General features: G+C 40.8%; 1 protein-coding gene, 1 long non-coding RNA gene and 1 pseudogene across 2 annotated transcripts; 2 read left to right on the top strand and 1 right to left on the bottom strand.

Annotated features, from left to right (window-relative positions):
• Positions 1-443: 443 nt before the first annotated feature.
• On the bottom strand, positions 444-13,058 carry LOC144317724 (DLA class II histocompatibility antigen, DR-1 beta chain). The gene is made up of 6 exons (XM_077904539.1): positions 12,864-13,058; positions 5,578-5,847; positions 2,647-2,928; positions 1,780-1,890; positions 1,291-1,314; positions 444-788 (listed from the first exon to the last, which is right to left on the bottom strand). Exons 1-6 carry the CDS (start codon positions 12,961-12,963, stop codon positions 775-777), a joined length of 801 nt encoding a protein of 266 aa, XP_077760665.1. The 5' UTR covers positions 12,964-13,058; the 3' UTR covers positions 444-774.
• LOC144317725 (uncharacterized) lies at positions 6,132-17,707 on the top strand. Its single transcript, XR_013383722.1, has 3 exons — positions 6,132-6,889; positions 13,385-13,577; positions 16,586-17,707. It is a non-coding gene; the product is annotated as an uncharacterized LOC144317725 (long non-coding RNA).
• LOC144317723 (large ribosomal subunit protein eL8 pseudogene) lies at positions 6,880-8,999 on the top strand (annotated as a pseudogene).
• Positions 17,708-19,438: the final 1,731 nt, after the last annotated feature.

Below are 19,438 nucleotides of genomic sequence, written 5' to 3'. Positions count from 1 at the left end.
CCGCATTAGGCATGGAGCCTACGTAAAAAATAAAATGAAATTAAAATTTAAAAACTGAGGCAAAAGACAGTGATTATAAAAATTCTGAGGGCATCATTTCCTTACAAGTTACTTGTATGACATTGCATGGATATTTTTTGTTCCCTTTCCTCATCCCATGGTGCAAAGGGACGTTTGTGTTTGTGTTTGAGAACACAGAGATATAGGATACCACTGTCACATAGGTCATCAAGGGCTTCCTCCTAGCTCCAGAAAACATGCCTAAGTACAGAATGCATAGAGCCCATGATTAAACAGAGAATGAAGCAAGGATACCTTTCAGATGCATATCTGAACAAAATTTAGGAATATAAATAAAAACCATTATTTTTTTGTGATGAATCCTCCCATTCTCCCTCTTTTTTTTTTTTTTACTTCTCTTCCTTGAAAACACATGAAGCAGATGATTTTCAATCCACATTTATTTGAGAAAAGCTTATAAAGAAACATGAGCAGAAGGTGAGTTCCCATGCAAGGGAAACATAAGGGCTGCATAGGAAGAGGAAGGAGAGAATGCAGATAAGGTACTGCAGTCAGCACTGGGGGTTCCAGGTCAAGGACAGGGCAGAGGGAGCCATTGGGGAACACAAGCTGTGCAGGGTCACTGAAGCCAGGGCAAACCAGATCCTGAGAAAGCGCTGTATTTGTAGAAGAATAAGAGCCAAGCTGGAAACCTTTGGACTCTGAGAAGAAGCTGGAAAGGAAGGTTTTTTCTTGAGGGTCACCATCTCCACTTCAGCTCAGGAGTCCTGCAGAAGACAGAGCAGAGTATTGTTCCAGACCCACCTCTATAAGCAGCTTCTTCTCCTCTCTCTCAAGGCCTCATGTCAAAGCGCTGCAGTAATTACATATTTTTAGGTCTCCTTGGGCCAGAGCTATTTTACAGCGCAGGCCTTTCACTAAGTGGAGAGAGGTAGCGTCAGTATAAACTGCCAGATCAGAAGTCAGATCCAAAGTCTTTCCCACTGGGATGCTTGGGTGGCTCAGTGGTTGAGCATCTGCCTTCAGCTCAGGGTATAACCCTGGAGTCCCAGGATCGAGTCCCACATCGGGCTCCCTACAAGGAGCCTGCTTCTCCCTCTGCCTGTGTCTCTGTCTCTCTCTCTCTGTGTCTCTCATGAATAAATACATAAAATCTTTTTAAAAAACAACAACAACAACAAAGTCTTTCCCATTATTTCTGTCTTTTCACCTTTACTATCTGCTCCAGGATAACCAAATCTATCTGTAAAGGGGATGAAGGAGCATTACCTGTTGGCTGAAGTCCAGAGTGTCCTGGAAAAGAGAAGGGAAGACATAGACTTAACAGATATGGAGGTAAATCTGGCCCCATAGACAAGATTCCAGCCCCAGACCTGCCTCCTTAGATTTCTCTAACAGCCCAACCCATATTGCATGATGCCAGGGGAGAGTGGAAAGTGAAAGATATGACCCATGAAGTCTCTGTCACACAAATCCAGTTTCATTAGCTTTAGCGTCTCTTCCTGCATTTGGCCCAGGATCTCAACCCAAGATCCTCATGCTTGTTAATCTCCTTCTTAGCTCTACAGAACACATGACCTCTTAGGCTGTGACACAGTAACCATGGACTGCTGACTTCTGGATTTCTAGGGAATCTGAGGTCAAATTGGGAAAGAATGGCTTTATACAGGGCCATCGGTACACAGAGAGCTTTTGATCAAAGCTGTATTTCTCTCCACATAGTCTCTGGGGAGTCTCAGTTACCAACAGGTGCCTTACCCTTCTGATTTCTGAAGTAGATGAACAGCCCCACTGCAAGGAAGAGCAGACCCAGGACAAAGCCCCCGATTCCACTCAGCATCTTGCTCTGTGCAGAATCAGACTGTGCCCCTGAAAGAAGAAGCAGTTTTAGTGCTTTTTACACCAAACTGATGGACACTGGGATTGAGAATGTCACTTTAGTGATTTTTACACCAAACTGATGGACACTCAGTTTGAGAACTTTGAGAATGAGGAAGGAAGGCTGCCTTGGAAGAAGTAGAATAATTAGCAATTTCTGGAAAAGAAATCTAAAATCACATTGAGTAGATACGAAGTCTATGCATTGACCTTTTTAAATATCACAATTCTGACAAATCCACTACTTCAACATCTATGGATGAGGAGCCTGGGACTCCGTGAAGTACAAGTAGCTTGTGCAGGGTGACAGAGCTAATAAAAGGAATCCAAGATTGGATTCCCCTCAAGTCAGAAAGGTCCCTACAATGTAAAGGATTCTCAGATGACAATGAAGAACTCAGAGCAACAGTGCCAGAAGCACAAGCCCAGCCAAAGGCAGTGGACTGGTGCCCAGTGTCAAGATGGAACTCTGACCTGTGAACCATGGAAAATCTGAAAACATGGATAACCTCCTTTCTGCCTGCCACATCTAACTGCCTCCCCAAAGACAGCAGGATCTGTAGAAATAATCACAGGATATCTTAAATTATCAGAGGACATCACTCAGCTACCCCCAGGGACCTGTGCTAAACAGAAGAGAATACGGAGGAAACGAAAATATGGTATAAGGAGAGAGAACCCTGACACTCAGGAATAAGCAAATCCCCTCTTTGGTAGTTGAGGAACTTATGTCAGGAAGCTTCTCACTCCATTCCACGGTGACAGGGCTTGTCAAACTTGGGTGCTCCACTTGGCAGGTGTAGACCTCTCCGCTCTGAGGAACTATCTCCAGCATCACCAGGATCTGGAAGGTCCAGTCTCCATTACGGATTAGGCCTGTGGACACAACCCCAGCTTCCTCTTCCTGGCCATTCCGGAGCCACCTGACTTCAATGTGGCCTGGATAGAAACCATTCACAGAGCAGACCAGGAGGTTGTGATGCTGCAAGGTCTGAGTCTTCGTAGGATACACAGTCACTGTAGGCTCGACTAGAAGAGAAGTGGTAGAGGGACTCAGTGAGGAAGACAGACAAAGCAAGTCTCCCTGGTTGGCTGCCTTGCTGCCTCCAGTCTCTGGTCACAGGCTGCATTTCAAGCAGGCTTCCCTCAAAACTGACCATGTGGCCCAATAAGGGCCAGTGTCATGAGCCTTTTTTTTTTTTTTAAAGATTTTATTTATTTACTTGAGAGAGAGAGCAAGCAATAGTGAGAGAGAGAGAGAGAGAGCACAAGTAGGGGAGAGAAGGAGAAGCAGACTCTTCACTGAGCCAGAAGCCTGATGCGGGGGCTTGATCCCCGGATCCCAGGATCATAAGGTGAGCCAAGGAAGACACTCAATTGACTGAGCCACTCAGGCGCCCCCAGTATCGTGACTCTTGAATTTAATCCTGACTGCATGAGTCCATTAGATTTAAGTGATGTTGCAGAAATTTGTGGGGTTTGTTTTTCATAGAGTGAAACAGTTTCTTGTTGAATTGAGGTGTTTACAAATTTTGCAAGGCATATAATGTATTTAAGTAAAAGCATGATTTCTAGAGAAGGCTGACTAAATTCACGTCCAGACTCTATTACTTTACTGATTCATCCTGGGAGAATTTTTACATTCTTCTGTGCCCCAGCTTTTTAACCTATCAAGGAGGATAGTAATACTAACTTAGCTCTCAGGGTTACATGATACTAATGCACCCGAGGTATATAAAACAATAACTGGAATTTAGCTTTCAATATATGTTACCTTATTATCCTTTTTAATTGGGGAGAAAATATGATTTGAAGAAGTGTTGTTAAAGTGGGGAACACCCTAAGATAGATGGGGGAAGAGAGTAGGACATCCTGGGAAAGCCACACTCACACCTTAGAACACCATGGAAATGGATCTACCCTGGGAAGCAGGAAAGACAGAGGTGCTTCTCTAGGTCTGGGAGCTGAGTCCCAAGGACAGTATGAGTCCTGAAAGGGAAAGGAGCAAAGGAACTCATTTATTTAAAAAAGTTCTTATAATTGCATTTGCCTGATTACTCCTTCTTCTTTGCAATACGAAAATATCCATTATTATAATTGTCATCATTTCATTAATTTATTAATTATAAACTGACATTTGAATTCAGGGGAGTGTCTGAGACTCATTAAAAGGTATCCTTAGAGCCTAAGATAATCCCTGACACTACAGCCTCCATAAATACAATTTCCGTTTTTGTAAAAGGAGAAATACGAGGAAAACCTTTTACAAACCATAGAATTATAGATCTAAGATTGATGACAAATCATTGCCAACTATTTTGTAGCAAATTTCATTCAATAAAAATGTTTACATTCCTAGCATGAAAAGTAATAAACAGAATCAAAATATAAACCACAAACTAGGGAAAATGTTGAATCAAATATCAGGAAAGCTTTAATAATCTTATGCATGGAGACACAAAATCACTGAGGAAAAAATGAGAACTCTACAGATAATAGACAGGAGATAATGTTTACAGTAGCAACAACAATTAGCCAATAAATATGTGAAATAAATGTTCGAGAACCATATAAATCAAACAAATATAAATTAAAAATAAAAAAGATAAATGTTTGGCAATATGGATAAAAAGGTTCTAACAAAGAGGAATGTGAGGTGAATTGTTATGACTATGTAAAGAAATCACATGTAACTCCTTAAATACTTTCATCATCATAAAAATAGGAACATCAGTATGTTAAGAAAGTTATAATTAAAAAATCTGATTTGCGGACGCCTGAGTAGCCAGTGGTTGAGCCTCTGCCTCTGCCTCAGGGCTGATCCTGGGGTCCCGGGATGGAGGTGTTCCCCCCACCCACCCACCCCCAGGCTCCCTGCGGAGCTCTGCCTGTGTCTCTACCTCTCTCTCTGTGTGTCTCTCATGAATAAATAAATAAAATATTTTTTAAAACAAACAAAAAACACCAGCTTTCACAATCATTTCATGTAAGAATACATACACTAGGAAATACAAATCAAGTAGCTGAGACCCAGAGGAAGCCTCAGAAAGATCAGAGAGGCCTCCGAGGTTCCCTTACCCCCTCAAAACTTAGTGGACACTTTTTCTCAGTGAAATGGTCCCCCCCCCCAGACACAGGCAGACCTACTTCAGGGGGTTCAGGGTTAAGAAGGGTGTGCGCCAAGCACAGAGGTGAGTGGTCTCCTCACTCTCTCCCCAGTCTTTAATCTGCCCTGCCCCCTCCCCTAAACCTGCACCCCAGCCTGGACACCTGCCACTTCCCCTCCCAGGTCTCCAACCACCTGCCTAGTGTTCCCTCCAACTGGAGCTCTGAGCCCCCTCCCCTCTCCCTCAGGACCACCCACCATGCCAGCTGTCCCCTCCTGTCCCCCCCCCCCGCACCCACTCTTCCAACCCATCCCCCACATCCTGCCCACAGCGCCCCACACCCATTCTCTGTCCCCCTCACTTCACAGCATACCCCTCCCCTCCCCACAGTCACACAGGGACACGGCTACGCAGTCTCCACGGTCACACAGGCACAGTGACACTCCTGAAACCGGGCTCTCAGAGGGACCCTCCTCACTCGTACCGGCTCGAGACAGTGCCCCTCCGGGACAGCCTCTGTCTGTCTGTGTGTGTGTCACACACCTCAGCACCAGGCGCCCGCTGCGCTCACCTCGCCGCTGCACCGTGAAGCTCTCGCCCACCCCGTAGTTGTGTCTGCAGTAGGTGTCCACCGCGGCCCGCCTCTGCTCCAAGAGCTCCTTCTGCCCGTTCCAGGACTCAGCGTCGGGCCGCCCGAGCTCCGTGACCGCCCGGTACTCCCCCACGTCGCTGTCGAAGCGCACGTTCTCCTCCCGGTTATAGATGTGTCTTTCCACGAACCGCACCCGCTCCGTCCCGTTGGTGAAATGGCACTCGGCCTTTGCCACCTCCAAGAAATGTGCTGTGGGGACGGGGGGATCCGGTCACCAGAGGCTCCTGGAAGACGCCGACGGCGGCACCCCGCGGTGCTTCCACCCGCACCCCAACCACCAGCACCCACGGTTCGTGTTTCCTCCGCTGGCGGGGGAGGGGAGGCGGCCCGGGGGGACGAGACCCCGCTCAGGGGGGCCTTTGGCGGCCACTCGGCTCCCGGCTCGGGTGACCCGACGCCCGCCAGCGCGAGCAGCCGCGGCCTTCACCCCTCCCCGCCGCCTCCCGGACGCCTCCCCGGGACAGACAGCCCCTGGCTCCTCGCCCTCGCCCCTGGCTCCTCGCTCCTCGCCCTCGCCTCCCGCAGCCCTTTACCTGTCCTCAAACACGTCCCTGCTGCTTCCCCCTGGTTTGGGCTGAGCCGCCCCTGTGAATCCAGAGAAGGGAAGACACACGTCCCCTCCGCTCGGGGAGCTCAAAATGGAGGGAAAGTGACGGACCAAACCCAAAGTGGCAAGACTTTGTACAGAGGTGAGGAATGTTAGAGGGATGAAGTTCTAGAACTGAGAATAGTTGGGTGGTCTGAATTACCTGAGTGCCAGAGAAGTAGTTCAAGGGTGACGTGAGATGTGACATGAAGGATGAAGTAGATGCGCCGAGAGAGAGAGAGAGAGAGAGAGAGAGAGAGAGAGAGAGAGAAGAGTTTGGGGACAAAGGGAGGCACCATTCAGGTCAAGGTAAATGTGACTGTGCAAGAGCCTGAAAGAACTGATGAATTTCCTCAAGAACCCAGAGGAAACAGTTGATGGAAACACAGACAGTGAGAGGAAGGAGAGGGCAGTTTCGACTGGAGTCATCAAATGGAGCCCACAAGAAAAGCCCGTGGGTGGTGACAGCTTTTGACTTTTATACTAAATTCAATGGGATGTGACTGAAGTTTTAACGAGATTAAAACCATGATCGCAATACAGTTCTCAATCCTTTACCTACGTTTCCAAATTCAGAAATCTCAGAAAACCAGATCTTTCTAAGAATTTTGATGCAGAACCCGTTGGCAAATCTAATCTGATGAGGTAAGGGTCGGTCAGAGCTCTTACTGGTCAGTCACGTGTGCTTCTGTAGTTTCAATATATGTAAACACACACACATCATAATTCATGTATATATATACATGCAAACATGTATGTATATATTTTGATATTTATGTTTTACGTTTAATTAAATTAAGACAAGTGTTTTTTTCAAGTATAATTAACATGAAAATTTTTTAAATATGGAAAAAATAACTGTTTAAAAGGGAGACAAATAAAAGAGAGCATCTGACATTATTAATAGACTAGATTGTAGAATTAGTACAAAATTTTGACATATTTTACTAAAAAAATATTTGTGGCAGTCCCAATTTATGACTGAGATGGGGCTGATCAAGAAATCATGAAATACTGAAAAACGTTGCATAAGGCAAAAAATAAAAAACAAAAATCTTGGCTTGCATTGATTGAATCGGCTCAACAAGAAATTGGTGAATTTACACAATTTTATACTTTATTACTTCTGTATTTAAACAAACTAAAATAAACCACAAAGGCCTGAATTGGAAGGTGAATGTGTGTATAAAGTGTGAGTCAAGAATTTTTAGAAGCCCCACAGTATATAAATCAGTGTTTTTGATCTCAGCATTAACATTTAGAGTTAACATTTTAGAGTTTTTGTCTGATTCTTTGTTTGAAATCATACCCTGTATATTTTCCAACCACAATGGTACACAACCAAAGAAAATAAAACAAAACTGGAAAATCTATAACGTTAATATTAAATATTTATTTGTAAATATTAAACAACACATTACTATACTAGCAATGGGCCAAAAAAAATCAAATGGCAAATAAAAATATGTCTTAAAGCAAAAGAAAAAGAAAACATAAGTGAAATTTATGCTATAAATGCTTGTATTAAGAAAGAAATCTCAGCTTTCTTCTCCAGCCACACAAGATGCTGAAAGGAAAGGAGGCTAAGGGGAAGAAGGTGGCCCGAGCCTCTGATGTTGTGAAGAAGTAGGAGGCCAACAAGGTGGTCAATATCCTGTTTGAGAAAAGGCCCAAGAATTTTGGCATCTGACAGGACATCCAACCCAAAAGGCACCTTACCCTCTTTGTCAAATGCCCCTGCTACATTTGGTGGCAGTGGCAAAGGGCTATTCTCTATAAACGTCTAAAAGTGCCTCTCACGATTAACTAGTTCACCCAAGCCTTGGAAGGCCAAACAGCTACTCACCTGCTTAAACTGGCCCGTGGATACAGACTGGAGGCAAAGCAAGAGAAGAAGCAGAGATTGCTGGCCCGGGCTGAGAAGAAAGTTGCCAGCAAACGGATATCCCCACTAAGAGGCTCCCTGTCCCTCAAGCTAGGGTTAATACTGTCACCACCTTGGTGGAAAACAAGAAGACTAGCTGGTAGTGACTGCACATGATGTGGATTCCATTGAGCTGGTTGTCTTCCTGCCTGCCCTGTATCATAAGATAGGGGTTTTCTACTGCATCATCAAGGGGAAGGCCAGACTGGGGCATCTGGTCCACGAGAAGACCTGCCCCACTGTCACCTTTATACAGGTTAACTCAGAAGACAAAGAAGCTCTGGTTAAGCTGGTGGAAGCAATTAGGACCAGTTACAATGACAGACATGATGAGACCCACTGTCCCTGGGGAGGCAACATCCTGGGTTCAAAGTCAGTGGCTGGCATTGCCAAGCTGGAAAAGGCAAAGGCTAAAGAACTGACCACCAAACTGGACTATGGGTGTAGTGTTGAATTTTCTGTACATAAAAGCAATAAAAAGTACTCTTTCAGCCAGTGTCAAGGAAAAAAAAGTTCAAACAAACAACATCACACCACAAGGAACTAGAAAAAGAAGAAACATGGGGGAAATTTAGGAGAGGAAGGAAGTAACAAAGAAAAATCAGAGATAAATAAGAGACCAGAGGGGATCCCTGGGTGGCGCAGCGGTTTGGCGCCTGCCTTTGGCCCAGGGCGCGATCCTGGAGACCCGGGATCGAATCCCACATCAGGCTCCCGGTGCATGGAGCCTGCTTCTCCCTCTGCCTGTGTCTCTGCCTCTCTCTCTCTCTCTGTGACTATCATAAATAAATAATAAAAAAAAAATTAAAAAAAGAAAGGCTAAGCTTTGTAAAAAAATAAATAAATAAATAAGAGACCAGAATAACATTGAAAGTAATGACTAGTTTTCCCAAAAAATAAACAAAGTTTCCAATGCTTTATCTACATTAACTAAGAAAAAAAAAAAGAGAGAAGCCTCAAAACCTGAAATGAAAAATGGAAGAGAAAATAATACAATAGATAATCACAGCAGTTGACAGTTTGGACAAGATAATGTTGGGAAGCCGGTTCTGTACATTGTAGGATGTCTATCAGCATCACTAGCCTCTACCCACTCAATGTCAGATGAAACCTCAGCTTAAAAAACCAAACAGGGGCTCCAGACATTGCTATATTCTCTGGGGAGGGGGTACCAAAACAATTCCTGCATAAGAACCACTGTTATATTAACTGAAATATATGCGGTGAAAAAACTGATGCTAATTATGGAACAGCTGAGTATTACATTGAAAAATTTGCCAATATCATATCTGATAAAAAGCTTATCCTAAGGAAATGTATTTTGCTATAAAATAGCTCAGTGCTGGGATCAGATTCCTAAAAACCATTCATAAGGCCTAATAAGAGAGTATCAAAAAGCTGCTAAGAAGTCTAACATAAAGATGATTGTTCTTGGCTGTGCTCATGCATCAGGCTCACCCAGAACAAAGTGAATGGTGATTGAAAACTAAAATCCAGGCACTCCTAAAAGCTGTAACTATTTTACCTGTGCATTATTTTCAAACAAGGCAATACAGATAATCAGATACAGATTTTCTAACTGGCTCAATCACTACTTTGCATCAGTGACTTACATTCCTGATGGCCACGCTGGACTGTGAGAAACCTGGAATGTCATTATTTCTGGATAATTGTGCCACATATGGCTCCTCTGAACTTCTTGTAAAAACTAAAGCTTTTGGCCTTGAATTTCCCCCAGTATGATGTCTGTGTTGAAATATTGTGACCAAGGCATTTTTATCTCTTCAAGAGCAGGTATAAACAATTTTCAAATTCCATTCTTTTTTTTTTAAACTCCATCTTTTTTTAAAATTTTTTATTTATTTATGATAGTCACACAGAGAGAAAGAGAGAGGCAGAGACACAGGCAGAGGGAGAAGCAGGCTCCATGCACCGGGAGCCCGACGTGGGATTCGATCCTGGGTCTCCAGGATCGCGCCCTGGGCCAAAGGCAGGCGCTAAACCGCTGCGTCACCCAGGGATCCCCCATTCTTATTGCAGTTTACAGAGAAGCCTACAAATCCATGGCTTTCTGAGAGCAATCAGTTACTAGTGCCTATTATGTATATGTGCTGCCGAAGCGAGCACGCTAGTGCCTATTATGAAGCTAAGAATTAATTAAACAACTTTAACAAATGTTTGGCACAGCCTTTAGGTTACGTTCATTTGTGCATGAACTAGCAGATGAAGATTTTGAAAACTGTCATGTCATTAATGAAAAAAAATCACATCAAAACTTCAATATAAGCTAGAGTTAATGAGATAAAAATCTAAATAACATCAAAAAACACTGAGCACTGACAATGAGGCCATGTTGGGCATTCCCTGAGTGCTGGAAACTTGGTAGTGGTGACAAACAGCACTCCCCAGCTTCCTCCCTACAATCCAGCCTCTCTAGTCTTCCTTTTCTTTTTTTCTTCAAGTTTATTTATTTATTTATTTATTTAAGAGAGAGAAAGTGCATGCATGAGCAGGGGGACAGGCAGAGGCAGAGGGAGAAAGAAGAAAGAGAATATAGAGCAGAATGCCCTGAGCATGGAGCCCAGTGTCTGACAAGAGGCTCAATCTCATGACCTGAGCCGAAATCCAGTCAGATGCTTAATGGACTGAGTCACCCAGGTGCCCCTCTAGCCTTCCTCTGTCTTTTAAACTCAGCAAACATCTTCCCACACTTTGGCCTCTGTCCTGTTCTCTCTTCCCTCAAATTCTTCACATGGTGGACTTTTCTTCATCAGTCATGTCTCAACTAAATGTCACTTTCTCAGGGGGAGCTCCCTAGCCACTTGCAATGTAGTCAGGTGAATCCAGTTCTCTCTATTTCACAAACCTGGTGTGTTTTTCTCAGAGCACTGATTGCTCTCTGAAATTTTTTCTTCTTTAAATGTTTTTTGGGCTTTCTACTCTGTCAGTACACTACCACTTATGATGGTAGTGATTTTATCTTATTCAAATAGAGTTCACTGAGCCTAGAACAGAACCCATTACAAAATAGGTGCTCAGAAAAATATCTGTGATTTAAACAAATAAACTCAGTGTTCTGAGAATCAGTCACTGTAAGGATCCTGGGAAGTAAAAAGAGGCTTTAAGCTTCAACACTCCTTTATTTTTATGATATATTATTTCCCTTCTACTTCCTGGGTGAAAATCAAACAAACTTCCTCTTTCTCCTACTGTTCTAAAAAATATCACTGATAAAGAAAAGTTGGCTTTAAGAAAAAAAAAAAGAAAATTTCAGACAGCCTGGGTGGCTCAGCAGTTTAGCATTGCCTTCAGCCCAGGGTGTGATCCTGGGATCAAGTCCCACATCAGGCTCCCTGCATGGAGCCTGTTTCTCCCTCTGCCTGTGTCTCTGCCTCTCTTTCTCTCTCTCTCTCTCTCTCTCTGTCTCTGTGTGTGTGTCTCTCATGAATAAATAAATAAAATCTTTAAAAAAAATACACAACATTTTTTTAAAAAAGGAAAATTTCATTAGGTTTCAGCTCATCCTGTTTGTGATAATGCTGAAGGTCTGTGCGAACACTGGGCATTCTCAGTAATGGTGATGACAGAGTTAGGAAAGAATAGTGACAAACTGGAAGTGGAAGCAACCAAATACGGCTATTTAAGGAAAAAGAAAACATGATGAATGAATCTATGCAATTTGAGACCAAGACCTCAGTAAGGTAGTAAGTTCAGTTTTTGCTCTTGGCTTTCAGTCCTATAAAATGTAAATAACCTTCACTCTTTCTGTACCTTGCTCAGGGTTTGCAGTTCGAATACATGAAATTCCTGATATTTAACTAATTTTGGCTTTCAAAAACATAATTTCATATAATTTCTCCAATACTAGTTGAACCCCTTCCTGTGGGCTCAGGGCAAAATGGGAATATGCAGGAGAAAGTGACTCTATAGAAAGGTTCGAAATAGATTCATAATGAAAATTAACCTGTGCCAAGTTCTTGGAAGAGATATTAAGTTCTTTAAGACACCAAAGGACACCCAATATGTGCTTCTTATTTACTGTATTATTTCAAGTACTAAAGATCACTGCTGTAGCTCCAGGGTGAGATATAGAGATAAAAATTAACCCCAACTTTTTTCAGAGAACCTCCAGTATAGGATAAAGGCCTTATAAACTTTGGGGCTCAGGAGAAAGGAAAGGAGATCATGGGAGAAACCTCTTGATACATTCTCACATATTAGAAAGAGACACCAACATAACTGATCCAATGAAGACATAAAACAGGGTCTTCTCAGAGAGAACTTTCTAATTCTTTTTCATTCACCATAAAATTTTCAGAGAAGCTTTCCTACTTTCTAGCATAACTCAACATAATAAAGGGAACTACTTGATGGGAATTAATTTGGAGTCATTATTTCTAAGTCTTCTCAAGACCCTGATGGAATGAGATGCAAGCCTGAAAAGCTTTTATTGGAGGAGAGTTGAGAAGAAATGGCCTATATATATGAAAGACCCCTTAAGCAACTCTTGTAGAGGGCAAGCCGGTGAACTCCTTTTGTTCTCAATAGAATTGGGGGTCTATATATAATAAAAATTGGTGGTTATTGAAGAAAATATCACAATTTTCTAAGGGACATAGCCTGGACACAGTGGCAAAACTAATTTCTTTCTTCCCTCCAACCCACAATATCTTACCACCCAAAGTGTGCACTTACGTGGGGTGTCCCTGGCCCAAGCCAAGGGAGGGTTCAGCACCATCAGTATCAGCATCAGAGCTGTCATCCAGGAGCCTCCAAGAAAACACAGACACACCATGCTGGAAAACAGAAAGGACAGGGTGCAGGGGAGCAGTCAGGTGTCACTCAGTGAAGACTGGGACCCTACTTTGGGCACATCCTAAATAACACTAACCAAAGAATTCATTTCATTGTCCCTGGATTGGGTAATCTTGGTGATAAGAACCAATCAGCAACAGCAATATATTGCATCATCAGTTGCTGGTCAGAGATTCAGTATGAAGAGCCTCTTCTGAAACTTTGATTTTGTTCATTGAAAGGATTGTTTTAACTTAATACTTTAAAGATTTGATCCAGGTGTATATGAAACATTTTATTGGACCCCTATTGTGAGCCAGTTCTGTGCTGGGCAGTGATGTGCACGAAAGTTCGAGCCTTCTAAGAGTATTCATGTCTCTCTTGAAGACAGAATTGTTTTGATCCATGTAATGTGTTTTTAGGAGCTGAGGACATGGAGAGTGATTGCAAGTCAAGAACCCTTTGCTCTGGACCTTGCTGCACCATCACTTAGTGTTGTAGATTTGAGGAAAATATTTAACCTTAACCTTGAAATGAAGGCACTGCAATCTTTCTGGTACTTCGATATGGAAAGTGATGTGATTCTCTGGACAGCCCAAGGAGCAGCATCTCCTGGTAACTGATGATATAAAAGAATTATGGCTATTGATTGGAGAGTATAGTATTACCTCCTTATATGTAGGGAAGTCTCTGGTAAAGCTAAAGGAATTGAAATTCAGTCATTAAATTAACCTGAGTTAAAAGGTCCTTCAAGTTTATTTCCTGATACAATTGATGGGGGAACAGAGGACTGGCTGAGGACAAAGCAGGAGCCCAGGGCAGCACATTGACAAGCCCTTGAAACAGGCAGAGAGACATTCCTCTACGGACTCAACTGCCTCGATGTTCATACTTTGCTAAGGAGAAAAGGGAATCTTAGCCAGACCCCCAGGATCCTGTAAGTCTACTTTAACATAAAATTCCTTTAGAGAGTTCCTTTATCTCTAAACCCCAAAGATACATGTTGGCAATCATCCCCCAAGCACATGGCCCACCCATACACATCTGAAGGGTCTCATGACTCAGGTTTTATTAGACGGTAATAAGTGACCTTTTCCCAACAATAACTAGCCCCCAGCAAGGTCCAAGCAAGGTCCTGGAAACCTTGCTTCCAAAATCCCTTAGACACTTAACCTATCCCTAACCACCTCCCAACTCCCAGGTATATAATAAGCCACCTTCACGGGCCAGGACAGCAGCTCTTCCTGCCCACGGGTCCTGTCCCCCGGCTTTAATAAAACCACAATTTTGCACCAAAGACGTCTCAAGAATTCTTTCTTGGTCATTGGTTCCAGACCTCACCTATATTCCAAAAATTCATTACTATCATTGAGTTTGGAGGCATCTCCAGAATATGCATAAGGAAAGGGCTTAGAACATGATCTATGTGGAATAGAGGGTCTTGAAAGTTCCTTCATATAGCACTTAACCTAACAAAGTGATAAGGCCAACTGCCCAAATCTACACTTACAGGGAGCTAAGAGATTTATAAAGGACTCAAAGTCAGCTTCTAGCGTAACAGCTCTGCTTTTGGATAATTAATATATATGTGGCAAATATGTTCAATCCATACTCCTGGATCCCATTCTGTTTTCCTCATTTTACTGGATATATGTTTTTAGTGTGCATCTTCTCTTGCTTTGTTTTAAGGAGACATATAAGAAGCTGGTGCTAATGAATACATTATAGAATGTTCAGGAAATAGAACACAATGGAAATATTATGAATTATATCCTTTGATATAACCATATAATTTTAAACATATATTTCCACTTTTAGAAAATTATTATACATTATATTAATATAAATGTAATATCTCAGATTCAGAATGGACTTTTTAAAAGATTTTATTTATTTATTTATTTATTTATTTATTTATTTATTTATAAGAACACAAGCAGAGGAGGAAAGGGCAGAGGAAGAGGAAGAAACAAGTCCCTGCTGAGCAGAGAATCCAATGCAGGGCTAGATCTCAGAACCCTGAGATCATGACCTGAACCAATGTTTAGCCAACTGAGTCACCCAGGTGCCCCCAGAATGGACTTTAAAGGACAACTATCTATCTAAACTTCTGCATTAATTCACATTCTACCACAGTCTGATAAACAGTCCTTTATGGACTAGTGACAAACTATGGATACCATGTTGCAATAACATGACTAATATTTACTAAGCAAATTTTGAGCATTTTGCTTTGCACCCAGATTATAAAAGGGCTATTTATACATCATATTTATATTTAATTCTCACATCACCTCAGTGATTTGAGTACCCTTTGCATCCTTATGGATGGAAAGAATAAAATGATAAATGACATTAAAAAGCTTTGGCAAGGGCAGCCCGGATGGCTCAGCAGTTTAGTACGACGTTCAGCCCAGGATGTGATCCTGGAGACCCGGGATCAAGTCCCATGTCAGACTCCCTGCATGAAGCCTGCTCCTCCCTCTGCCTGTGTCTCTGCCTCTCTCTCTGTCTGTGTCTCTCATGAATAATTAAATAAAAAAATCTTTAAAAAATAAAAAAGCTTTGGCAAGGACACAAGGCAAGTAAATGGTGTATTCCAGATTGAGCCAAGTTATATGTGAGTCTAAATCCCACACGTCCAACCATTACACCTTACCATCTCACATTTAATTTATGATGAGAATAGTGACCATTATGTTAAAACTATTATTGTCACTTTAATTCATGGTTATGGATGTCTATGTGACTACTCCTTTTAATGAATACAGAACTTTATATAAATTGAGGCAATTCCTCTGTGGTAATTGTAGTTCCTCCCAAAGATTCCTCTCATCACTATCATAAACATCTTGTGAAAATGACAAACCATGCATTTATCTTATGCAATGGCTCCCAAAGCTCCTGCAAATGTCCTTCTTATTAAAAATAACAGTGGCTCCAAATTACTAAATAAAATCTATTGTTCTCAATCATAATTTCAAATTTCTCAGCATGATTTATTACAAATTTAAATAAGTCAAGAATAGATAGAAATTTTATCTCATATAGTTTGGAAAAATGTATTTCTGCTAATGAGGAAACTTCAAAGTATCTTGTACAAGTGGGATAAAAGTCATTGTTGTCCCTGGATTTCAGAAGAAAGTATGTTCCTAGACCCCAGTTTTAATTCAGTTCTATTGTAAGTTGTACAATTGCAACCAGGAGAATGCCATATTTAATTTTAGAAATTAAAATAATAATTTACTCCAAATTAACTGCTGTACCAGTGACAATCTGGGAGAGTCAAGCTTAAATTCACCATAAATTATAGGATAAAAGGAATGGCAAAGAAAAGTAATTGTGTGTCAAGAACATACATATTGAATATATTGAAATATCAAAGAGAATACTATCAAAACTTGCCCATATAAGTTTGACAATTTACAAATCATACAAATTTATTTTTGAAAAAAGTAGGCCAGCAACTATGACCTAAATTCTGTAGTTGCATACATTTATGAGTAACAAAATGTGTTGCTTTAAATATTATATATTTCATACTTTTCTTCAACATTATTTCAGTATAAGGAAAATTCAGGTAAAAGAATATAACAACTTTTACCAAACCACCAATCCTACAGGTGTCTAAGCTGAACTTCTTCCCGTGAAGCAAAAGGAGCAGCTCTCAACTTCTGCTGTGTATAAGGAGTGTCAAGTAAGACTTTATTTCCTGAAGAAGAGATGGTTAAATCAGTTTCTAGAAGAGTGGTTATCAATACACAAGTTCTACAGTTTCTGTTCTTGATACATGAAGTGATAGGTTTGTTTTCATTGATAATAAATCAAAACACTTTTGGGAACTAACAAAAGACATCAGAAGCACAAGCTTTTGTTGAACACAGGCAGGTGGAAATTTGCAGCACCACAAAATGTCTTGAGTCCTACCAGTTATCACAGAATGGGACTCATTTGTGGTAAGCCTGAAAAGTTGCAATATATCTGGGAAATCAGCAATCCACAGAATGTTAGCACAGAATGTCCATCATTTATCCAAGTAGTCTCAAAATATTCTCTGCAGTTCTCAGACAGCTATGACCATGAATATGGAACTGAGAAGTGAGAAGCAGGTCAGAAGTCCCTTTATCTAAGAAAAAATAGTAACAATAAGAAGTGGATAAATGCGGCCAATTTCTTCTACCATGGAAGACATGTATCTTTGGCAGAAGACTGTCCCATTTACAGGTCATATTAGCACTTAGCAGACTTGATAGGACCCTCTCCAGTGAGATCTCATCAATGATGTCTTCTATTGGGGAACTTTGGATGAAGCCAGTCTTTATACTGTGGCATTACCTAAGTCAATAGACAGGGCTTCTCCAACTTCTGAATGTCATTTTTTGACTCAATTTTTCTGTGTTTTATAATACTTAACATGCACTCTTTTTTAGAACCAGAATGTTTGCTATTGACTAGTCACAGAAAGAACAACTAGAATTCTCATAGGCCTGTCATTAATATCATATGTAGGAAGAATTTTAGTTTACTTTCTTTTTGTTCTAGGCCATGTTTTAATTGTACTCATAGGCCTGTCATTAATATCATATGTAGGAAGAATTTTAGTTTACTTTCTTTTTGTTCTAGGCCATGTTTTAATTGTACTATGGCAAAATACTTATCTCTTATCTGGTACAAATACTGGCCATATTATTTTTCAAAATTCTGCTTTGTTGTTTCATTAGTCAACTGCCCATTGATTCTTGTTGTGTGCCTGGAATGTTGTCTGTTTTGTTCAAAACTAATAAAATCTTTTAGCTATTTGACTAATAGTTCAGCAGCCTATCTCCTTATAAACAAGCAAGTTTCCACCCTGAGAAAGTAAATTTATTAGTAATTATAATTTCTTCCTACATGGTATGCCTGTAAAAAAAAAACCCCAACTCTTTCAATACTGGAGAGCAATTTTGAGAACATTAAAACATAAGACTCTCACTAATTATCGCTGGCATCTATATTTTGGTCATATGTTCATTCCATAGTTTATACAAGCAAGAAAAGGAGCATAACTTGGTGCTATTACACTTCCACCTAAAGATGCTAAAGCTGATTTGGGTGCAATGACAACCTCTCAGTTTTTAGAGTTCAGAATTTAGTACCTGACCTTAAAGAAAAAGTTTTCAGATGAATTATGTCAGTTGTTAAAATAGGATCCAAGGGGAATTTAATTTAAAAAATATATATATTAACCAAGGAATTTAATTTTAAAAAATATATTAATATATATATTAATTCAAATTTAATTTAATTTAATTTAAAATATATATATATATTAACCAAGGAAAAATGTTTCCTAATAACCACAACAGAAGATAACATAAAGACACTTAGAAAGTTTAAGCTTCTTCAGAAGTGAGGATCCTTATTGCTTTTACAATTTTTAAGCTATGAAAACCACAAAAGGATTAATAAGGATCAATCCTATAGGCAATCGATTCTGACATGCAGCAAAATACATAGCTGTTGGTTTATTTTCCATATAGAACAGCAGTTAAACACAAAATTATTTTAACTGTCAACATATCCTTTAGTGCTATTGCTGGTTTAATTGCAATATCATTAATATTAACCATGGTCTTTTTAATCTGAAGTTTTATAGCCATGTGACTTCAAACTATCAGAAACAAGCTCCTTGTGGACAATTCCCTGGAGTGTTTACATAGATAGGTTTCTTTCTTTCTTTTTTTTTTTTTTAAGATTCTATTTATTTATTCATGAGACCCAGAATGAGAGAGAGAGAATGAGAGAGAGAGAGAGAGAGAGAGGCAGAGACACACAGGCAGAAGGAGAAGGAGGCTCCATGCAGGGAGCCCCACGTGGGACTTGACCCAGGGTCTCCAGGATCAGGCCCTGGACTGAAGGCGGCGCTAAACTGCTGAGCCACCCGGGCTGCCCCATAGATAGGTTTCTAAAGGTGAATCTGGTTTCTCTATTAGTTAAAAACAGAATCACTACCATGATAAAGATTTAAGTAAGTGAGTTGTAAAATTCTAGATGTGTTTAAGAAAGTTCAAGTAGGCCATTAAATGTTGGCAGAAATTTGTGGCATGCTGTGATCTTTGGCACACCTCTGACAGATCACACTTAAAATGTCACCTATGAAGTCTAAATATAAAACTTCTTGGGAAAGTGAAGAGATATAATCAAACTCTCCATAGCTTTTCCTAAACAAGAAGTGCTGAGAGTTGTGACCATGATTTTAATTTCATTCAATCAACTATAAAAATCAGGAAAATTGGCAAAATTTAGGCTGATTTCATAAGGGCACAAATTGATAGTCCTCTCTGTATTGGGCCTCCAGATTTGAAGTTTACAGCCAGGGAGAAACTCAGAACCCTTCCAGAATGCAATCCAATATAGATTCCAAAGAGTTCAGTGAAAATATTCTTAAAATGATAAACTTCAAATATCTTAGTGACCCTGTAACCTTTGGGCAGAGA

This window comes from Canis aureus, chromosome 7 (assembly GCF_053574225.1).
Source record: "Canis aureus isolate CA01 chromosome 7, VMU_Caureus_v.1.0, whole genome shotgun sequence".
Classification (NCBI taxonomy): Eukaryota; Metazoa; Chordata; class Mammalia; order Carnivora; family Canidae; genus Canis; species Canis aureus.
Note: the sequence above shows the minus strand (reverse complement) of the source record. Positions and strands in the feature narration are given on the sequence as shown.